Consider the following 22,692-nt stretch of genomic DNA (forward strand, 5'->3'; position numbering starts at 1 on the left):
TCAAAATTAATCTTAATTTACAATATAATAAGGTAGAGTGTTTTAAAATCTTATTTCTTAATATTAAATTATTTATTCAATAAATAAATTATAAACTCCCAACATCTGTATTAATATTTGAAAAAATTATAATGGGAGTAAATACATTAATGGGTGGTTTAGATTAGTCAGATTTCTAAGTAATTCTTAATATATGTTTCTGGTGTCTAGAGATAAACTTCATCAGCAAAGCTTGGCTTCATGATCTTGCTGAGTGCTGGAATAGCATTCATTAAGCCTGCTCAGAAAACAGGTCAGGAGTTTATAAATGATGTTGTAGCTGAGCTTATTTTCCAAGTAATAGTTTCAATTAAAAAGGACTTGCTTTATTTTGGTCTAGAACCAATTTCAAGAATGAGGAGCAGATTAACTATTTTCTTCAAACTTAATTGCATCAAATGATATTCCAATTTGTGGATGAAAAGCAGTCTAATTACTATGTAATTAATTATCTTAATTTAGCTGTAGGGATGGTGAAATCAGGCTGGTACTATTCGTAGCATGTCACTTTGGAAATATATGAATGGGAACGGTTTGCGGAGGTTTGTCAGCTTATTTGATTTGTCACTGCACTCCTAAATCAAAGTGTCCTAAAACAAGACTGACCAGTGCGTTGCTTATGTGTGGCTTGTGAACATTTCCTCTGTGGCCCTGGTATTTGGGATTTATCACTTGACTGCCAGTAGGCAATGATGCCTTTAGGGGCTCCTGGATAATTCAGGATTCCCCACTTTGGAGGTAAAATAGGTAAAAACACTGTGGGAGTTGCCAGCAGTGGGCATGTATTCGAATCCCAGCAGAACCCAACCTAAGGCTTCTGCAAAAGGGTGGTGGTGCCCCCAGGGAGTCAAGTCTCACCTCTGCCCTGCAAACTTCTTCCTGTCCCCTAAGGTGTGTGACCTGTAGTCCAAAAGACTGGCTGATGTTGCCCCTTGAGCCTCTGATAATTTTAACTGCTCGGTTTTGTTGACTCAGTCTATGATTCTGCTCCATTTTTAGATTGTGTGAGATTGCTGCTGACTGCAGAAGCACAAGTCGATGCTGCTGATAAAAATGGCTTTACGCCCTTATGTTCAGCAGTTGCCCAGGGACATGTCAAGTAAGTGAAGTCTTTGAGATTTTGGCTATCAGCTGTTATTCTATTTTATATTCTTAGTACTTTTTTCATTACGTTATTGTTGCATTCTTAGGTATAAATGCATTTAACTTTAATTTATTGAAAGCATCTTCTTAAATGCCTTTTTTGTTGTTCAGCTGAAGGTTTTTCTTAAGCAACTGTCATCAAATGCTTATCAGGCTTGTGAAATTCAGTGTTTTACATTCACAGTTTTTAAATATCTCTACAGTAGTTTAAGATTTACAGGTTTAAAGTAACCTGTCTTTATACCTATCTTATAAAATTATACTTGTCTATGTGGGGTGATCACAAGTAGATCTGTATCTGTAAAATCAGTACTTTATTAAAAATATTTAAATGTTGTAAGTTATAAAGAGGTTTTGGATGTAAAATATAAGACAATTTTACTATTTTATTGTTTGCTGTAGGTGTGCAGAATTATTAATTATGTATCAGGCTGATATTAACCATGCTGCTGAAAGAGGACAGACACCTTTGTACTTGGCCTGTAAAAATGGAAATAATGATTGTGTTAAGATATTGTTGGAAGGTGGAGCAGATCGAACAGTAAAAACCAATGTAAGTTAAAATAGTTCGTAAAGTTAAAGTACCTTGTATAGTACTGAATATTTACATTAAAATATTTATTTGAAGCTTTCTTTAAAGCTGGAATAAACTGTGTTATTTGAAAATAGTATTTTGTTCTTTTCATGATACTTTCTGGCTTTTTAAAAACTGTATATTATCTAAAATCTCCAAAATTATGTGACTTTCATATCATTTTACATATTTGAGATTTTACCTGCAGTTTGCTGCAGACTTTTCTCCAGCACTGCATTTGTAAAACAGAAATTTTTTGGTCTGACTTATTTTTGAAGTGCAGAAGTGAAAATAGGGATTTGCTTCCACTTTTTATGTTAGGTTGCTTTATTGTTGTCCTTGAGGGGACAACACCTCAAAACTTTTTTGCCAGTATTGTAACATCTCATATATCACAAATGAGAGAAATGGCAAAAATAATTATATCTAGAGGAGAAAGGGGAGTAGGACTGTCTCAAAATTAACATCTATGTATTGCCTTTTTCAGGTGCTTTCCTAAGTTTTTCTTAAGACCCTTACGTAAACATGACAATAAATGTGGATGGTAGGCTGTCCAAAAATGCAGCACAAGAAGTAGTAGCTTCACAGAACATTCTGCTCCTCCTGTAATTATTACACTAAAATTTTTATCATTAATTTATTTTGCATCTGGAAAGTAAATATATTGGACTTGCAATGAGAGAAAGTTGTAATGTCAAAACCATGAAACTGACTGATTGATTAATGCAAAATGAAATAATATTGATAGTTAGAATCGTGTTAGATTAATACATTATAAGGAAGCAGTTTACTACCAGCATCTAAGTTCTGTATCACTTAGACTCTTCTAAAAATTTTGAAGACTTTATTTGTTGGGCTGTCCTTGGAGAAAGCTGTAAAATTTTCTTTCTGTTACATTTTCTCCCTTCTCTTTCTTCCACCCCAAAAACATACAAGCAACAGTTTTTCCAAAGGATTATTATGTCACCCCCCCTTGCTTATCTTCTTAATTTCCAAACAGAAACTTCTGTTCAGACTCATTGCTGATATAAGTCTGCAAGCATTTTTCTATGTGTTTGGTGTGAGTGTGCTGTTTGATTTTGGGTTTTTTTAGGATGGCTGGTCACCAATTCACGCAGCAGTGGATTCTGGTAATGTTGAAAGTCTCAAGCTCCTTATGTACTATGGAGAGCCAAACAGCAGGAACTCTTTGGCAGATGCAGAGCCTAATTTAGACTACTTTGGTTTGGAGAAGAGAGAAGATGACTACAGCACTAGAGTAAAGCCTGTTGTTTCTGCAGATCTCATCAACCATGCTGACAAAGAGGGTTGGACTGCTGCCCACATAGCAGCATCAAAAGGCTTTAAGGTCAGTCTGTGTGAAAAGTTACAGTAACTTGATAGAATTTAGGCAGGATAAATTCTTTTATCTTTGAAGTATTAAAATTTAGATGTCAAATCGAAGTTTATTATCTAATTTCTTGGCACACTTGATTTAACAAAGACAGAAGTATACTACTAGTGGACAATTTACCCCAGAACCAAAGTGTCAAATGGGGTGAATTGTCCTATTTAAATGTTTGTTTCTTTGTGGACAACAATAAAAACACAAAACATTACTTGAGATTCAGGTTTTCAAAGTTAAGGTGAGGTGAATCCCACCCTGAATGCCAATTCAATGGGTGTCATGTATTTATGAATGTACATTAGGTGGGCATAGTTTCCAGTTATAGGTAGGGATGATTTAGCTATGCACAATTTTTCCTGTGGGTAGGAAGGAGAGGGAAAGCAATTTGAGAATCAGATTTGTGCAGTAATACATTGTTTAATTTATTATTTCAGGCAGCCTTTTTTGGCAGGCAGTGAGTATGTTTTTGGGGGGTTGGGTTAACTGATAACATGGAGAATGACCTGACAGGTTTTACTGATGACAAACAGGAAGATTTCTGGAAATTGAGTATTACTTGAAGGTTTTGACATCAGAAGCCATGCACTTCTAATGCTGACTGTTTAAAGGACTTCTTTTTATATGACAGCTGTCAGTCAGATCTTACCGTGAAATTTTTACCCAGGAAGAAAATGGAGGATGCTAAACACAGAAGAGAGTGAATTTTAAGAAAATATAGTCTAAGACTTCAAAATTCAGCTTGTGATTACATGCCTAGTTCAGTATCTGTCATTATGTACATTTTTTTCCTGTTAAATGTACTATGATATATTCAAAATAGATATAGATTTAAGATTCACTTTATTAAGTTACGTTTTTTTTAGGGACCAGCCACTGCTGCTATTCAGTATTTTGCATTACAAAAAGTCAGTGTTCCATTACCAGTGTCTCTTAGGCAGGTGCAGACTCTTATTCTGGTTTCCACTCATCTGAATTTAAATGGAGTTTAGTCTGCAAATACTTAATGTGCAATATGTTGGCTCTTTCTGCAATAAGATAGTCCTCAGGAACTTGGAAGCTAGGTTTCATTTTCTGTCTAAAAGTTGCTTTGAGGTGATCTCTTGAAGGTTCTGACACTGGAAGTCTTCATGTATATCTTTCATTAATAAATCAAGGGTTTGAGTTTCTGAGCACACTCCAAGTCAACTGTTTGAGGTTAGTCTCTTAGGTGATGAAGGCAGTATATAGCTGGCAGGCAGATTGCTGGTTTTAATGTTGCAGAGACTTTATAAAATTGTATTTGATTAAATGCATTTATTGACTTGAGGTATGTTTGGGATATTAAAAAGCTAAAATAGCCATCTTCAAGTGCTGTTAACACTTTGCCTTCATTCTCTAATCCATTATCTACACTGCATATCATTCATTCTACCATATGATAGCTGCATATAAGCAGTGCTGGCACTTGCATATTTTTGTTCCAAGATGGATAGGTGCCATTCTTTACAGATGCTTTCTGCTAGGACATTTTAGCTGTTCTTTCATAGGCAACAGAGCCAACAAAAATCCTCATTTTACTAAGGAAATAGGCTTGTTTCTTTGTTCTGACCCACTTCTTCCTGCTTTACTTCCCACATTCAGCCTCACAGTTCAGTCCTCTGCCTTCTGCTGTCTTTGCTATTCATTGCTCCCATTTGATAGTCAACATTAATGAACTAACCTGGCAGGAAAATACATGCTTTTTTCTGCTTGATTTTCTTCTGGCAAACTTAGTGAACTAATCCATTTTTTAAAAGCAATTGCAAGTGCTGGAACTACAGCCTGGTAAAATTTCACCTCACAGGCAAATATACCTTGAATATGTGCTATGTTTCTGAAAGGTCTCAGGATGTCAGATATACTGACAAAAGTTTCTGGTAGAACAGCTACAAAACATTAGCCAAAACTGCAAGAAGCCACTGTTCTGCATCAACATACTTAATAGCTGCTTCTCTGTGTTTTCAAGGTTTTGTTTCCCTGCTATGCTTAACCCCAGAGATTATTAATACAGTATTAACTAGTATAATTTCTGTTGGCATCTTTTTTTTTTTTAAATATGGCTATGGGACCTTTAATATTTTTATACATCTTACAGTATGATTGTACCAATCCAAACTTATATGATATCATCTTTCTAACAAATTTTAATGATTTTTCCTTTTGATGAGTATATGACTTTTTTTAAGAGGGCATCATGTTGTTGGCATCCGCAAGATGTTTATATTCTGACTTAATAAAAATGTGGGTTTATTTCACTGCATTGTTACTATGCTTGCAGAAATTCAGGTTTACCTACCAAAGAAGAGGCTTGCAAGGTGATTTTAAAATGACTCTTTTTCTGTGTCCCAATGAGATATCAGGCGTGATAGAAACTCATACTTGATTAATTGCAAAGTGAAAATTGGTTTTATGGATTGCTATCTAAATAGATTCATTTATTAGTCTGATTAAACTTTAGAATTGCTTATTTGATGGTACTTGAACATTGAGCCCAAGATATTCAAACGAGATTATGTAGATGGGCTTCTATTTCCTTATGAATACCTAAACTAGTGACCAGATATTAGGAATTTCTTAATTCAACTGATCAGCACTTGATCAGCTTGGAGACTGTAGAAGCCTGGCTGTGTATGTTCTGCTTTTTCAAAATCATAATTTGAGACTTTCAGGTCTGCTATAAAATATTTTTACTCTCGTTTTCAACCTCCTGTGTAACATCATTTGGATTTTCATCTATAGAAACTCCGTAGCTGATTATCTTTGGAAATGCACGTGTAAGAATATCAGTTAGGAGTCTAACTGCATATTGGTAGAACACTTTAATGCAGCAAATGGACAAGCAAATAATACAGTTCCTACCTTTGCAGAACTGTCTAGAAATCCTTTGTAGCCATGGTGGACTAGAGGCTGAGAGAAAAGATAAGTGTAATCGAACATTGCATGATGTTGCCACTGATGATTGCAAACATCTCCTAGAAAACTTAAGTAAGTAAATGCTATCAGCACTATATAGAAATGTTTTTAATAAAGAACTTGTGGGACAAAAATGAGAAATATGGAAAGGGTAGTTGTCACGGCACCACGATATTAAGTTTCCTTAAGCTAGCAAGTTTCTATTCTTCAAATTTTGCAAAAGCATATGATAAAATTTTGTTTGAGGTTATTAAATGACTCATATCTTTGTTTTTAAACCATTTGAAAAGATGGTACATATTGTACATGTGCAAACATCCATATTCTCTTAAAATTTCTGAATTTAATATTAGAATTACTTTTTCCAAAGCTATTATCCTCCTCTTATCTTCTCTTCAAATTCTTGCAGAAGTAGTCACTTAGTGGTGGATAACTGTCAAATTTCTTCAGGCTAAGACAATCATCTAGTCACATCTGAATCTCTTTTTAAGTTTTAGTTTTATTTGTCACTTGTTTATTGTTGAGGGGATTGTTTGTTTGATTCTTCAAAAATGTCTTAGAGACAACATTGAACAACTTCTTCCTTCCAACATCAGTAACTTCTGTCAGAAGATGGCTATTCAGTTGAAACCTGTTATCTTCTTCCTTTTCTGTAAATTTTCTCAAAATTCAGTAGAGCAAACTGACCCGTGTATTTCTTGAGATAGGACTTAATCCATCCACTCACTAGTTCCGTATATATCTCGATGTATTTATATCTATATATTCAGAGAAAAATATATCTATATTTCTCTGTGTAGTGAAAAGTATTGTCTTTGTAGATTTGTATGCTTTTTATTTATGTACTTTTTTGTGTTTGTTTTGTGGGATATAGAGATGTGAGTAGTTAAGTTCCCTGATTAGCAAAGCTTTCTGTCTACTGCTTCTGGCTTTCCTCTTCAGCTATTATAAATCTCAGTTCTTACCATTTTACTGCAGGTTCAGAGGGGAACAGCTTACTTTCTGATAGAAACTTCTCCATGGTCATCTTCTTTATTGGACTGAAGGCAATTTCTGATGGCTGAATCTGTAGCCTGTTAAATTAATGCTTGTATTATTTTCATCAGTCTTAGCTTTCTGTTTCTCTGGTCATGCTTGTCATGGATCCAACTGCTTTTATCAGGTCAGAACCTTTGGTCTCCCCTTCTCTTCTGTTCACCTTAAAAAGCCAGGACTGGATTTTGGGTAAGGTGTCTATGTACCATTCTCTGCCTTCATCACAGTCCAGTAAGGTTTTCATTGTAAGGAATTACATGCATGTAGGACAGGAGGATGTGCTGCGAGAGATCGGAATGACTGGGGGCCAGGATTGCCAGCTCTGCTGTAGAGGTCACATGCAGTGAAGTTTAGACATTTACTGTACCTCTGTCCTAGGGGCCTGTTTCTTCGTGGAGAACCCTCTGTACTCCTTACAGTCTATGCTCATTTCCCTGAGGTCCAGCCATCAGAAGGGCAAGCCTTTGATACATTTCTCACAATTCCACATCTGAAGGATGCCTTTGAGTAATCTTTTCCCTATGGTAGGCTACTGTGTTTAAATCAGAGCTTTTCTGACATCAGAAAAGCTTCATTGGTTTGTATCAGCTGAAGATCTGGCTTCTAAACACAAAAGCAAAACCAAGATCATGTTGCAAGATTTCATAATAAGCTGATTATTTTTTTAATAGTGTACTTATTTTTAATTTCAGGGATAATTTCTGAAAGGTATTGTTTTGGCATGAAAATTAGAAGATAGTTTCTTTTCAATTTTAGTAACCTAAATGATCCTCAGAGACTGCTGCTTCTTTTGAGTTGTATTCGAAAGAGCAGGATTTAAAATAACTTCATTGTTTCTAGAATGTGCATGTAAATTTCCTATTTCCCTTTTTAATATTTTGTCAATTTATTCTATACCAAATAAAATATACACTTTCAAGTGAAGTTTTTCTCCTAGCTCTTAGCTTTTTATTTAAAGATGTTTGGCTCAGCTGTGTTTTCCACTTGTGCACTAGTGCCAGAAAATTCTTTTCTGAATTGGTAATAAAAATGTGCACAACAACAATAAACTAAAATATTAAGACACTGTCCACCATCTGTCTTAATTTATAAGCAACTAGTCTGTAAAGAGGAAATATAAAAAGTATGGCTTTTTTTGCTTCCTATTATTTAAGCATAATAATCCTGGTTTGTTTTTTTTTTAAAAATAGATACCTTGATATTTTCATCACTGCTTTGATGTTGTGGTGGTGATCTGTGCTGCGCTTTGCCATTTGTTTCTCTATAGCAGGAGTTATTTTGTAGCTTTCCTTTGTAATATTAGATGTTGGTCTATAATAATGGGATTATTGTAAATTGAGTTTTACAGTTTTTCTCATTGTTGGTATTTTGTTTTTCAACAGATGCTCTTAATGTACCTGTAAGGATTTCAGTCAGTGGCATTGAACTAGCCCATTGGGGTACAGAGGAATTTGATACAGAAAACACAATATGTGCTTTAAATATCCGCAAGCAGACGTCATGGGATGATTTTTCAAAAGCAGTGAGTCAGGCAGTGACAAACCATTTCCAGGCAATCGCTTCTGATGGATGGAGGAGCCTAGAAGACCTGTCATTTAACAGTGCTGCAGAATCCAATATTGGCCTCAGTGCAAGCAGTATATTATCTGTCAAACTAGGTATCAATATTGGTGTAATATAAGAGCAAAACCTGGGGGTTTTCTTAAATTGGTGAAATCTTGTAAGATAAAAATATCTTTAGATTTCTGGATCTTTTAAAGCTTAGACTAAGAAAGACCAGTACTAGCTATGTACCTTTGAATACTGTTGGCATGAAAGCATTCTTTATTTTTATCTGTGTTTATGGCACAATTCATTAAGCACTTTAATCTTGGGGACCATGAGGCCCTGTGTTAAGTAGTCCTTTACTCAATTTAGTACTCTAGAGGAGAAATCAGTATCACAGGTGAAACAAAACTCTCACCTTGATATTGTGTGCAGTTTGGGGTTCGACGGCATAAGAAGGATGTTAAGCTCTTAGAGAGCATCCAAAGGAGGGCAACTAAGATGGTGAAGGGCCTTGAGGGGAAGCCATAGGAGGAGCGGGTGAGGTCACTTGGTTTGTTCGGCCTGGAGGAAGCTGAAGGGAGACGTCATTGCAGTCTACGACATCTTTGTGAGGGGAAGAGGAAGGGCAGACACTGATCTCTTCTCTGTGGTGACCAGTGACAGGACTCGAGGGAACAGCCTGAAGCTGTGTCAGGAGAGGTTTAGGTTGGATTTCAGGAAAAGGTTCTTCCCTCAGGGTGTGTTTGGATACTGGCACAGGTTCCCCAGGAAAGCGGTCACAGCACCAAGGCTGCCAGAGCTCAGTAAGTGTTTGCACAATGCTCTCAGGCACAGGGTGCGATTCTTGGGGCTGTCTTGTGCCGGGCCAGGGGTTGGACTTGGATGATCCTTGTGAGTCCCTTCCAATTCAAGATATTCTGTGTTACTATGAAAGCAATTTGAAGCAAAGCCCACAATGCATCTTTACAGTACATCCAGAATATACAGTAAATACAGACTGTAAATCATTGGCATAGGTAAACAGAACTATTGTTTTATATAACTTCATTTATCAAGGTAAAAAAGAGAAATCTTTAAAACTGTGAGAAATCAGCTGAATTGTGGTGGTAGTGGTAACAATTGTGTAGGTTTCTGAAAATTCTTGTAGTTCATCTTAAATCTCCTTCCTTCCTCCACCTGCCCATCAGCCAAAAAAACCTCTATTCACATTAGACTGGGCAAATTTCCTATTTTACTCTATTTTACATGTAAAGATGTAAAGACAGGCTAGCTGTTAAACATGTTAAACATGTGTCTCTGTTGACAGAAGACATCAGTATCCTCAGTTGTGTATCAAATAATAGTGTGATTTAGTACATCTCATACACAGAACTGGTTTGTTTGTCAAATTTGTTAGCGTATGCACACAATCTTCATAAGCAAGTGAATATATTTGAGCATAGGACACTTTATTTAGATACAGGGAATATCTCTTTTATTTTTTCTTTTTAACAGGAAATGTTTCGTGGTCAACAGGTCAGATTTTTTCCCAGCCCCCATGGGACTTTTTGAAGAACAATAGAGCTGAGCATATCACAGTGGTTTTGTATGGTAATTTTCAAATCATAATTTTTCAGTTTTGAATGTTAAGACACTCTGTATAAAATACATCTTTTGAGAATCATTTGCTACTGTTTTTTTTCTTCAGTGCTGCTTGATTCTCAGAAATATCATATCTAATTAATTTTTTAACTAGATTTGAAAGTATTGACAATATTTAGAAAATATGCTGGCATATTTTTGCATAAAAGGTCCTACTACCTTTTCCAGTTATTTAGTAGTATCCATATTGCTTATGTCATGGATAGCCATGAATCTATGGTGCTAGGTAAATGCCTTTCATTTATTCAGCATTTTAATTTACATAGCCTCTAATTTTACGAGCTTACTGTAGAATACTGCATGAAAATCATATGTATCTGTCATACACGCATGTAAAACATGAGAGATTTAGAAAAGTTATTTGTGTATCTCGTTTTAAGGACCTCAAGAAGGCTGTCTAAATAGTGTGACTTATGCATCCATGATCCATCTTCAGACACTCCAGAATTACCTACGCCTGGTCAGTACTAAGCTAACTTCTTTCAGTGTGCTAATTGTTCATAAAAATACTTCTCTAATAGTGTTGACTAAAAAAAAGTCATTCTTTTACTCCATGAAAGAACGTCAAGACTTCTAAAAAAATTAAATGGGATGAAAGCTGGTATTTTAAAATAAAGTTCCCCCTGAATCTTACCCTTTAACTTTAGTCTCATGAGACCATTAACTTTCTTCTTTAAATAGCTGCTATCTGAGTAACTGAACTGTTTAAAAAATATATTAAAAGCTCTATGATATCTTATTGCTTTCCAGAGTTCCTTCATTCCACTTTTTGAGGGGAAAAAAAAAATTAGAATAACATTCACATAAGAATGATTTGAAACATGAATTTTATTACTAGCTTATATCGATATCTCCTGTAACTCTTAGTTTGTTTAATACCTCAAAATATAATGTTAATTAGAAGAGTTAGCTTTCATAGATCATTTGTTTTAACATTGCATCAAATCCGAATTAGACTAGAATCTGCACATTTTTTGCTGTGTTCTTGGATAGTATATGTTGTTAGAAGAGTTGTAATGCCTCAGGTTTCTGCTGTATTCAGCAATATTGCACAGTGATATGAGTATATTCCCTTACTGACTTTTTAGAGATAAAGTAATTTTACAATTAAGATAAATAAAATATGTTTTATTCTACCATATTGTTAACATGATCCCATTTCTACTGGAAATAAAGTCCTCAGTCTAAGTCCTTAAGTTGGCAGTGAATTACACTGATGATTTTGACGTCATTCCGATACATATTTTAATTCCACATTAAGAAAATATTTGCGATTCCTAAACTCATTATTCCTACATGAATTTTTCAAGTTTTAAAATTTGTTATAACAAAATACCTTGATAGGTAGTTTTACAAATTAGGATATAAATTTATCAATATATTCCCAAGATATTGTATGCAAATATTGTCTACTTTGAAACTAATATAGTAAGGATTATCAACTCCAGTAGTGCAAAGCAAAGAATTTTGTCTGTTAGGTACAGAGTGTGTCATCTAGGTAAAAACAAAATAAATAATCCAAGTCTGAATTTTCAAGAATATTTTATTGTCTATCTGTAGGTTGAACAATACCGCAATGTCATTTTCCATGGTCCAGAAGGAAGTTTGCAAGATTATATAGCATATCAGATAGCATCCTGCATGAAGGTATTTACACAAACATATCAGGTAAATTAATCTATAAATCAGAGTTTTCACTATTTCACCATATCTATAAATTTTCAACACAGCAAAAGCAAGTGGCTGCGGGATCCGCATGTGAGATCGTTAAAGTTCAAGTGGATGCTGGTTTCTCCAAGGAGCAGCTTGCAGAACTCTTCATCAGTAGTGGTAAGGTTATTTCAGCAGGACTGATGTTGGTAATTTGTAGGAAAATTTTTAATGGTACAAAATAAAGAAATATATTAAATAAAGGTCTATTGTTGCCTTATTGAAGCTGTTCTAATGTTTAAAAAAATTTTGTCACCCAAACAGGCAAATGTTAGTGTGCGTGTGTGTGTATTCTGACCCATTACTACAGGACAAAGTAGTAGGATTAACTGTTTTCTCTCAGTGGATGTGAATAACTACATAGAGATCAAAGTCCAGATACTTGGGTGCTGCATAATAAAATATTCTCAGAGCAGTCAGTAGGCTGTACCTGTGCAAACTGGCAGTGAAACTGGTGAGAATGAAAAAAGGAAAAAATAACCAAAGATGAATGACAGTGAAAATGGGCAAATGACATATGGAAGCAGAAGAATGGGGGCACGTGGGTCAGTCAGAAGTAGCAAGGAGACTGTAAGAAAAAGGAATAGAGTAGTGCTAAAAGTGAAGAGAAAAGTAACATTTTATGTGGAGGACTTTCTCACAAGGCAGGTCGTGCTACCTTTTGCCCATACTCATGCGTTTGAACACTGATTTCTTTTATTTTGCCATAGTATTAACCGTCTACTAATACTATAGTATATTGTGTATCATATCTAATATGTAATATAATATAAAATATATCTTATATAATGTAGGGGTAATATATAATATAATTTATAATATTATGCATACAGTAATAATATAGAAGCCTGAAGAGTGATATGAAGCTTCCTTTTCTTCGGTGCTGTTCATATTAATTTTGGCTCAAATACAGCTTTGATGTTTGCAGACAGTTCTTAAATATGTTGCTGCTTTCACCTCTTTGCATCTTTCTTCTATTTTTTCCTGTTTCTGTTTTATAAGTGTTTAGGCCTTGGGGGTTTTTGTTGACAAAAATTAGCAATATAGTTTGAATCTAAACTTGGTAGTAAGACCTCATTATCAGTCAAAAAATTGGACTTTTTTATTTTGGCACCTTCTACAGCTCTAGGTTCCTAATTTTTACCTCCAGTAAGTATGGTCATTCACATTAAAAGTATCTGAGATAAATGTCAGTACTGCTTGGAGTAACTCTGTGTTTTAGAAGCTGTGATTTTCACATTTCACTTTCTGTTTTGAAAGAGGCTGAGCTTTGGGCATTTGAAATTATACCAATTTTAGTTGTACCAATGCAACACCCCTGGATGCATCTCCATGTGCTACCATCATGAACCTTTGAGGCAAAGCTTTGCAAGGATCAGCCCCTAGCTTTTTGCTTCTCCGTATGGGCAGACCAGAAACAAAAAGAGGAATCTGAATCTCATAAGCAAATATTTTATTTGTAGAATTACTAACTTCTTAATAGAAAAAACCTACAATTCAGTGAGACAGAATGCTGTCTTCAGCCTGCTCTGCAGTTGCAGTGTGGTGACTTCTGTTCAAGTATGCTTTTATCCTGTAGCTTTCATTGTCTTTCTAGGTTGCGAGAAACTGAACAATCCCCTCTGACCATGTCTGTGCTCTTGAACAAAAGCAGAGCCATCCCATCAGGTCATACAGTGCCATGCAGTGCTCTATTCTGTTTGTTCACATACTTCCTGGTATAGCTTTAGTCTGTGGCAGTTTTTCTCTAAGGAAATCCTGGTCACAGTTCTGAGGATAGCTTATGCCAGTGATTATTCCCACATGTCATCTTCAGTGCCATCACATTGCTGGGAGGAGAGACCATTTAGTCAGAAATCAGCCAGGCTTTGGTGTTTGGCTTGCAGGCAAGAATGTCACTAATAGTCTGGTTTGTTTACTGGCTAGTGCCTCTTAGGAAAGCTGCTTCTGTATCAGCAACATACTCTTAATTGTCTGTGCTTGCATTTCAGCATGGTGCTTCTGGTTGAGTCTCTCATTTTTCTGCCTGCTTCTTCCCCCATTGTTCTCCTACATTTCTTCTCCTAAGAGAACACTCCTCCTCTCTCTAAATGGATCTATCAGACACAGAGGAAGTACCTGTCTTCCCTGCTCTCAAGCTGTATCCTCCTAGTAAAACAGGGCAGTAATAGTCAGGAAACTGCAAATAAAAAGCAGTGGTCAGATACAGTCAGATGCTGTTAGTTTTGCCCTTTTACATGTCAGTTTCCTTAATGACCACTTTTAGTACCACCTTCAAAAGGTTCTGAAACAATGGAAGGCACAATATACTCAAGATGAGTGTTTTGTTTTATAGATATATTACAGAAGTATTCACCTGGGATTTAGTGTTACAGGAACACATGCAAAGGCTGTCTTCTTTAAGCAATAACATATTAAAATCAGGAAAATTGAAAATAGCTAAAATGTGAAAAAAAAAGTATATACCTTATTTTAGTGCCTATTAAGATGCTACTGTTCATGCCTCATACTAGCTCTGATTGAGTGATTCTTAAAGATATTGAAGGAAGTTTTGAAGAGAAAATGGTAGCAAACAAATAGGCAATCTCATAGAATGATTAAATTTCTTATAAACATGGACTATTCTGAAACCTTTTATCACTATATGGTATTAAGAGTACATGTTAAAAGTTTAAGATGTATTACAGCAAAAGAAAAATTGTTTTCAGAGGTCTTTGCTATCTTTTCTGTTGTATTTATTTTCAGTGTGCTGAAATCTTTCCTATCTGTGAAGATCTGTGAAGATCCCATTATAGCTATTTCAAGAATTTATTTTAATCATAGATTTCAATTTTTTTCTTAATATACAGTATGATGTTCTTTTTATTGTTTGATTTTATGCTTTTAGTTTTGAACATATACAGTCTGTCTGCTTCCGTGCACATGTTAAGAGGAAAAAATTCTTTTAAAAATCCTTTGTTGCATTAGTAACAGTAAAAACTGTACACATAAATAAAAGTCAATTTTACTAAGTAAAAATTAATGGGATTTTTATATTTCAGCTTGTCTGATCCCTGTCAAACAGCCTTCTGTAAACAAGACAACCATTGTGATTTTAGAAAATCTGGAGAGAGCTTCTTTGTCTGAATTACTAGGAGATTTTCTGACAGCTCTTGAGAATCGGAGTTCGGAAAATCCTTGCACAATTCAAAGAGGTATTTAAAGTACTTGAGATGGAGAAATGTTTTTACTGCAGTACAGTTGTATGACAAACAGGGAACAGGAGAAAAAATGTAATTTGTTCGTTTTTATATTTTATTGTGAACAGTTGTTCTTAACAGATAGCATGTTTTAAAGCTAATTTATGGTGTTTTGTGGGTTTGGTTTTTTTTTTTCCCTAACTATGTCACTGCTTCTTGCTTTCATATGAAATCATGTCAAAAGTTTGAGTATTTCAGTAAAGTGGTTTTATGGTTCCTTTTTAGCAAATGGAGTTTCTGGTGCTTTTTACTTTCATGAAAACTGCTTTTTACTGGGGACAATCGCAAAGTGTCATCTTCATGGCTCTGACCTGCTGGTTCAGCAGCATTTCCGTTGGGTTCAGCTTCGGTGGGATGGGGAACCAATGCGTGGCTTGCTTCAAAAGATTTTAAGGAGAAAAGTTATAAACAAGGTAAGGACTTGAATCAGCTTCAGCAGTTTTGCTCATCACCAGGTCTGTGAAATATTTATGATGGTAATGCCGTGTAGTGGGTTGACTCTGGCTGGATGCCAGATACCCACTAAAGCTGCTTTTTCACTCCCCTCTGCAACTGGACAGAGGAGAGAAAAAAAACCAGCAAAGGATTCATGAGTTAACAGCTGGGAGAGGTCACTTATTGATTACTTTCACAGTCAAAACAGACTGAAAGTGGGGATATTACTTAGATTTATTACTAACAGGATCAGAGCAAAAGAGAAGTAAAATAATCATAAAACCACCTTCCCCCCACACCTACTTCCTTCCATGTTCTCCCTCCTCTCCCCCAGCGGTGCAGGGGGATGGGGAATGGGGGTTACGGTCAGTTGTTGTTTCTGCTGCTGCTCAGGGAGAGGAGTCATTCCTCTCCTCCCGTGGGGTCCCTCCCATGACCTCTCTGGCGTGAGTCCATCCCTTGGACAACAGTTCTTCCCAAACTGCTGTCCTGTGGGTCACTCCTCCATGGGGTGCAGTCCTTCATGAATGAGCTGTACCGATGTGGGTCCCCCATGGGGGCCACAAGTCCTTCCCAGGAAAAACCTGCTCCAGCGTGGGCTTCCCTCTCCACAGGCTGCAGGTCCCCAGCAGGACCCTGCTCCATCTTGGGCCTCCCACAGGGTCACAGCCTCCCCTTCATGCACCCACCTGCTCCAGCATGGGCTTCTCCATGGGCTGCAGGTGGGTCTCTGCACCCCGATGGTCCTCCATGGGCTGCAGGGGCACAGCTGCTCTACCATGGGCTGCACCACGGGCTGCAGGGGCCTCAGCTCTGGCACCTGGAGCATCTCCTGCCCCTCCTTCTGCACTGACCTTGGTGTCTGCATTATTGTTCACATGTTCTCACTCTGCTCTTTCCTGGCTGGAAATTTTCACCTGTGCTACAACCTTCTATTCTTAAATATGTTATCACAGAGGCGTTACTGTCACTTCTGATGAGCTCGGCCTTGGCCAGCAGCAGGAAGCCCATCCTGGAGCTGGCTGGCATTGGCTCCACCAGACAGGGGAAGCTTCTAGCAGCTTCTAAGAGAAGCAACCCCTGTAGGCCCCAAAACCTAAGCACAGAAACCCACTACCTGCCAAAAGCTCAACAGGTAACTAAGTTTTTCAGGAAAAGAAACCCATTAATTTCTGGGAAGATACAGGTTATGTATCTGTAAGTTTTGTGCTTGGCTTTATAGGAAGCTGTGTGGCCATGGCTACACACTGATTGGCTGCAAATAATGATACTGTAGCTACTTGCTTACGCACAGCATGAAACATCCTTCAGTAATTTTTTTCAACTTCTGTCTAAGCATGATAGAATCAGTTCAGCAAGTGTAAAATCCCTTTTTAAAAGAATTTATGCTATATATTTAAAATAAGATAGTGATATGTGTGTTTTGTCTAAGTTTTAAGCAACAGAAATACTTTTCATGATTTTCAAATCAAAAGAGGGGTAAAATATATCATTATGGAGGTTGTCTTGAGCCAATAGGTCTGTTGAATCTGGAACAAGAGTCCAAAAGAGAATAAAAATGGGAAGACTCTTTTAACATTAACAAATAAATGGAGATAGGAAATTAAAAGAAAGATGTAGGCAAAAGAAGAATTGTGGACTTTTGAAACTTATTTGGAAAAAAAACATTCCAGTGTGATAGCAGCTATTGCAGACAGTCAGGCAGTGTTAGACATAGGGAGGGGGAGTTTAATCAAAACAGCTGCAAAGGAAAATAATCTTGGCAGCAGAGTTTTGAACAGGCTTAAAAGGGGAGATTGTTCTATGAATAGAAAAAACTGTCAGTAATAAAGAGTACTGTTGTGGGACAACAGACCTACTGTCAGTTCTGAGTGTTCAGCTGGATGTATCTTAGTTATCCTTGTGGATGTCATCTCCTGTACCCTTTGCCACAGTTCTCATCTATAAAAGCTTACTGATTCAAAGAAATCCTGAAGAGGAAGTGTGTACTAACTGTACATTTCAGCTATGAAAATGAGGAAATTTAGAAACATTCCTAGGTATTCTTTAATCACAAGAAGAGGAATACAAAATACAAAAAAAGAATCATGTGAAATGTATCTATGAAACTCTTAATAGATTACTTTTCTTACATTACATTTTTCAGGTGCATAGTTATTTATCTCTGAGTCCATACAGGCACAGTAAGCTGGAATCATTGTCAGTGGTTGTCTGGTTGAGAGTATGAATGGTTACCACAATCCTTGCCAAGGATGGGGAGGGTGGCCATTGTTTGTAGGCATGGAATGGGGTCAGTTTTAGCTGATGTCTTGCAGATAGACTGTAGTGTTTGAATGAGGTACAGACCAGAGAAAAGTGCAATAAAAGTATGTAGCAGAATTCTTCTCTATCCTCATGAGGAGAAAGGCTGTATTCTCGAGCCTACAGTGGAGAATATCTAGTGATCTAAGCCTCTTCATAAAAAGACAGAAACACTTTGATCACAGATCATTCAAGATCAGAGAGAAGGACTGTCTTCAGCTGAGCCAAGAAATGCAGCAACGCAGACAATAGCAGAAGCAAGGGTATTCTGCCTTGCTCACAGTCACAGTCTGGGTCAGACTTATTCTGCTAAACTGCTTTGGCTACAAGAACTTGCAGCATCATGTAACAGACGTCATTTTCAAGCTGCTTTTTTAGGCTTAAAAGAACTCCTTAGTCTCATAGATTAGAATTTGACAATGTAATAGGTTTCTACCTCTGACTGAAGTTGAACAGAATTTGGGTAGTAATCTCATTAAGTTTATTTTCTCTCAAGCATATATGCAAATGGTGTCTATATGGAGAAAAAAACATGTGTCTTCCTGTATCTTCCCTAATTAAATATCGAAATGCTCGGTGTGCTAGCACATTTTTTTATAATACGTACATGTGCCATATGCAAACTCAAATTCCAGTTGGTATGGGACTTAAAATAGTGGATTCCAAAGTTAAACATAAAAAGATTAGTATGGTATAAAAATCTAAAGGAAAGTAAAAGCACATTTACTGTTTGAACAATGGACTATTTCAAAGATCCTTGCTCTGTGTTCTGATAATTTGTTTGTGCCCTAATATTCATGTTTTCAGGTGAAAAGCTCTTTTCCCCCTAATTGAAACTATTAGGATATATGGGAACATGTTTCTCTACATTAACTTCACCTGTAGACTCTGTTAAGAAGCTCAGGCTTTGGTGCTGTCAGTTACTATCCCTGCTGTGTCTTTTGATGCTTCCTTTAATTTAAACTGTTTCAGAGGATAATGCTAGGATTAGAATGATGGAGCCTAATTCAGAGTCAGAGGAAACAGAAGATTTTTCTGGCATTAAATAATTCTCCCGTAACAAGGCATACTAAAAAATTTAAGTCTTAGAAACAGGCATCTTTCCTTCATTGCTACTAAATCTAAAATCAATATAGAAATCCACTGAGCATATATCTGGATCAGACATTGCTGTTCAGTGTGATTGGATGTTCTTTCCTATGCCTTATTTATATCATATGCATTGCATAGGATATGGTATCCTAAATATTTTAGAAAAGCAGTGCTACCAAAATTTGTGTCTCAGTTTCCCACAAGAAAGTAAAGGCATGTCAATTTATTGATAAGGAGATATCTTTTAAAGTGTAGTTGGGCAAATAAGTTTTAATACAGCAAGACTTCAATATACTCCGTTAAAAAGATTTGACCAGTTTTTGACTGTTCCTAATTTTTGTAATAGCAATACATGAGTTAAAAACCCCAGAAACCTCAGGGTTTCAAGGAAAGCGTTTGCAGCTCTGGTCTTATGTCATGTCAAACATGTTTTCTCTCTGCAGTTCAGAGGCAAAGTACCTCCTCCATGTGATCCTGTGTGCAAGATCATAGACTGGATTCTTGCTGTTTGGCACCAGCTGAACTCTTGCTTATCACGTCTAGGAGCACCTGAAGCACTTATGGGGCCAAAACATTTCTTCTCTTGTCCTGTGGTGCCAGGGCACAGCCAAACAACAGTCAAGTAAGATTTCAGTTTCCTGTTTGAGGCTGTTCAGTGCCAACTAGATACTCACTACAAATGTAATAGTTGTGTTTTCTCCCGAAGTCAGTCTTATTGTGATCTTTCAGTTATTTTCTGACACAGAGGTTACAAGATTCAAGAATTCTGAGACTAACAAGTTGGTGGCGTCTCCTTTTGAAGTTGTATATGAAGAAAGTTTGGAGAATGATTTCTCACTCATTTAAATACCTGGTATAATTTTAAAACATACATACAATTTTACAGATACATTATCTTAGTAAATAAGGCAGATATATACATTTAGTTATACATATGGTTAGATGTCCAGTAACATAAGAAAATATTTAAAAATGAGGAAAATTCTGGCTTTTCTAGCCTGTAATTGCATAAACGTCTGCTCACATTCCAACTGCAAATGCTAGCAAATGATACAAGAAATAGTAACAGAATTTTAGATTATATTAATTTCACACTAAGATGTTGTTTGGCTATATTAGAAAGGCAATAAGTCCCTAATTAAGATTCAAACTTATGCAGAATTCAAAGAATAATATTCTATTCTGGATACGTGACATAACTTTTCTCACCGGGCTTCACAGTATTCTCCTGAGTCACCCCACGTCTGTTCCTTCTCTGACCTTTCTCCCTGACCTTTCTTCCAGGGGCCTTTGCTTAACATGTGCAGTGGTTGTCTCATCTCATGTTCTGTCTGCAGATCTTGATACATTTTGCTTATTCACTTTCCTTTTTTAAAAAAAGTACAGATTATCTAATCTTCAGAGTAATTATCAAAGTCTAAATGTGGATATAACATTGACTTGAAATTTTATGGGTGCTGGGAAATAAAAAAAGAATAAAGTATCTCCCGTCTCCCTCTTGAATCATGTCCTCTGAAATGTTTTGATCATTTATTTATTTACTACACTGGCATTAATAGAGGGCAAAAAACCCCTATTCTTTAGATGACTTAATTATACATGTATTTCTCCTCAGTGTAACTTTGACTGGTTTCACAAATGCTTTATTTTGAGCACAACCCCAGAATGTCTTTTATTGTAGTCATATGCCATCTGACTCCTCATTTTAATGTAGTTTTTGTCCACTAATAAACAATTAAAAAGCATAGCTCCAGTGAACTGGACACTTTTAGTTTAGCAGCATGATGGCTAACGGTGTGATCATCCAACTAGCAATAAATAGCTTTTAATTAGCAGCTCACTGATTGCTGTTATTTCAATCTAATAAACCACTCCTGTCCTCTTGCCCCTTCTCTCCACTGTGCTATTCTGCTGCTTTTTGCATTTATTAAAGCTTCACTGAGTCAGTCCAATTCACTGAGGCAGTAGACAGCTATCTACAAACTGAGTTTGTTCTGGGCTCAGTGTCAGCATGAGGCAAGAGGAAGCAGCAGCAGCAGGGAAGGGAGTGAGAAGGCGTGACAGGAAATTGTTTCCTGCTGTGTTTCATGTAGCATCACATGTTTTGGTGAGTAAAGTTAATAAATAAGGAAACTTTTAGCTATGTTTTTTCTTGGTTTTGAATTAAAGGGAATTAAAGTTGATGTTCTAACAGCAACGACTTTCACTTTGCAGAGGCGGGGCTGTTCTATACCTTTCCTAAGTATCAGCTATATTCAAGAATGGGGGATTTATCAAGATGAGTGCAAACTTAAAATTGAATTTAAATACTAGATTTGAATTTTATTGAGGGAGCATGGGCATTGCACAGCCCATCAGTTGTTAACTGTTAGAATGGGCTCAATTAGTTTTCTCTTCACAGTGTTCATTTCTGATCATTTATACTGGCAATATTGCAAAATGTCAAAAGCTTTCACAGGCAGAAGTTGAGGGAGGGAGTTCCTTATGGCTAAAATAAAAGCACTTGTTTATTTTGGTAGCGTAACTCAGCTAGCAGAAGCAAACTGTAGCTGCATCTAATGCTACCTACACCATTATGCAAAGGAAGTTTCAAGCAATATCTCCAGTGTGCATTTTACATATCCAGTGTGCATATCTTAACAACTGTGCTAATTATTTTTCTAAGTAATGTAACTTTATAAAACTTATAAAAGCACTTTATAGCATGGTTATATACCATAAAAGCTCAATCTTATGCTTCATAACTGACCAAAAATACATCCATCAAATGATTCATGCATTCTAATTTCAAAAAATTAAAAAGAAAAAAAAAAACAACAATAACAAAATCATCATATTTTGGGTAATAAGAGGGCTTCAGTGTATCAATGTATTCAACAAAACAGTCCACTTAAGTAAAACATTTTAACCTTCACTTTTTCTGAATGGATTTCTGCAAAGCTGAACGCAGCATGATAGCCTGTAATTTCTTACAGACCTTTAATACAAACCATCTGACTTAATTGTACCATCTTCCTCCTGTAAGAGGGTATAAGGAAAACTAAAAAGAGTTGGATTTGATCTAAAAAAGATTGTCTCAGTTGTAGATGTGAGCTGCCCTAAGTCTGAAATTCCTAACCTTTATCCCCAGAGAACTCTAAGTTATAAGAAATAACATTTTTTCCTAACACAAATATGTCACTTCTGTGCTAAAATATCATAATATTTCTCTCTTAGAAAGCAAAAATCCTAGAAGAACCATGTCCCTTTGAGTCAAATTTTTGTAATTACACCCAGTCTCTAAAGCAGATAATCTGGAAAATCCAGAGTATCCCGGTAACACAGTTCACCACAGATCAGATAAACAGAAGGAGAGCGAGAGCACGACTGCTGTACAGATAGAAATGTCTTGTAAACTGAACGAGTTTGGAAGTGAAAGAATACTGGAAGCAGGACAGTCATAAGTGAATATCTCCTTTTTCCCATGCTGGCAGCAAATAGGCAAGGAGTGAACACCTGCAAGCATGGAAACTTCTCCATGCACTTTTTTTTTAATATATATATACATAAGCATGCATCTTTTTGGGACATTCTTTCTTGTAGCCTTGAAGTGGAAAGGATGTTTCACAGTCTTTATC

General features: G+C 36.3%; 1 protein-coding gene across 1 annotated transcript in view; it reads left to right on the forward strand.

The window, feature by feature from the left end:
- Window positions 1-22,692, forward strand: part of CTTNBP2 (cortactin binding protein 2) — an 80,783-nt gene that overhangs the window by 47,919 nt on the left and 10,172 nt on the right. Inside the window, 12 exon segments of the mRNA XM_017817885.1 lie at window positions 1,039-1,138; window positions 1,585-1,735; window positions 2,850-3,104; window positions 6,029-6,146; window positions 8,492-8,767; window positions 10,152-10,247; window positions 10,679-10,758; window positions 11,859-11,945; window positions 12,029-12,128; window positions 15,050-15,202; window positions 15,473-15,660; window positions 19,519-19,697. Coding sequence (XP_017673374.1) covers window positions 1,039-1,138; window positions 1,585-1,735; window positions 2,850-3,104; window positions 6,029-6,146; window positions 8,492-8,767; window positions 10,152-10,247; window positions 10,679-10,758; window positions 11,859-11,945; window positions 12,029-12,128; window positions 15,050-15,202; window positions 15,473-15,660; window positions 19,519-19,697 — 1,783 coding nt within the window.

This window comes from Lepidothrix coronata, unplaced genomic scaffold (assembly GCF_001604755.1).
Source record: "Lepidothrix coronata isolate B3197 unplaced genomic scaffold, Lepidothrix_coronata-1.0 Scaffold63, whole genome shotgun sequence".
NCBI lineage: Eukaryota > Metazoa > Chordata > Aves > Passeriformes > Pipridae > Lepidothrix > Lepidothrix coronata.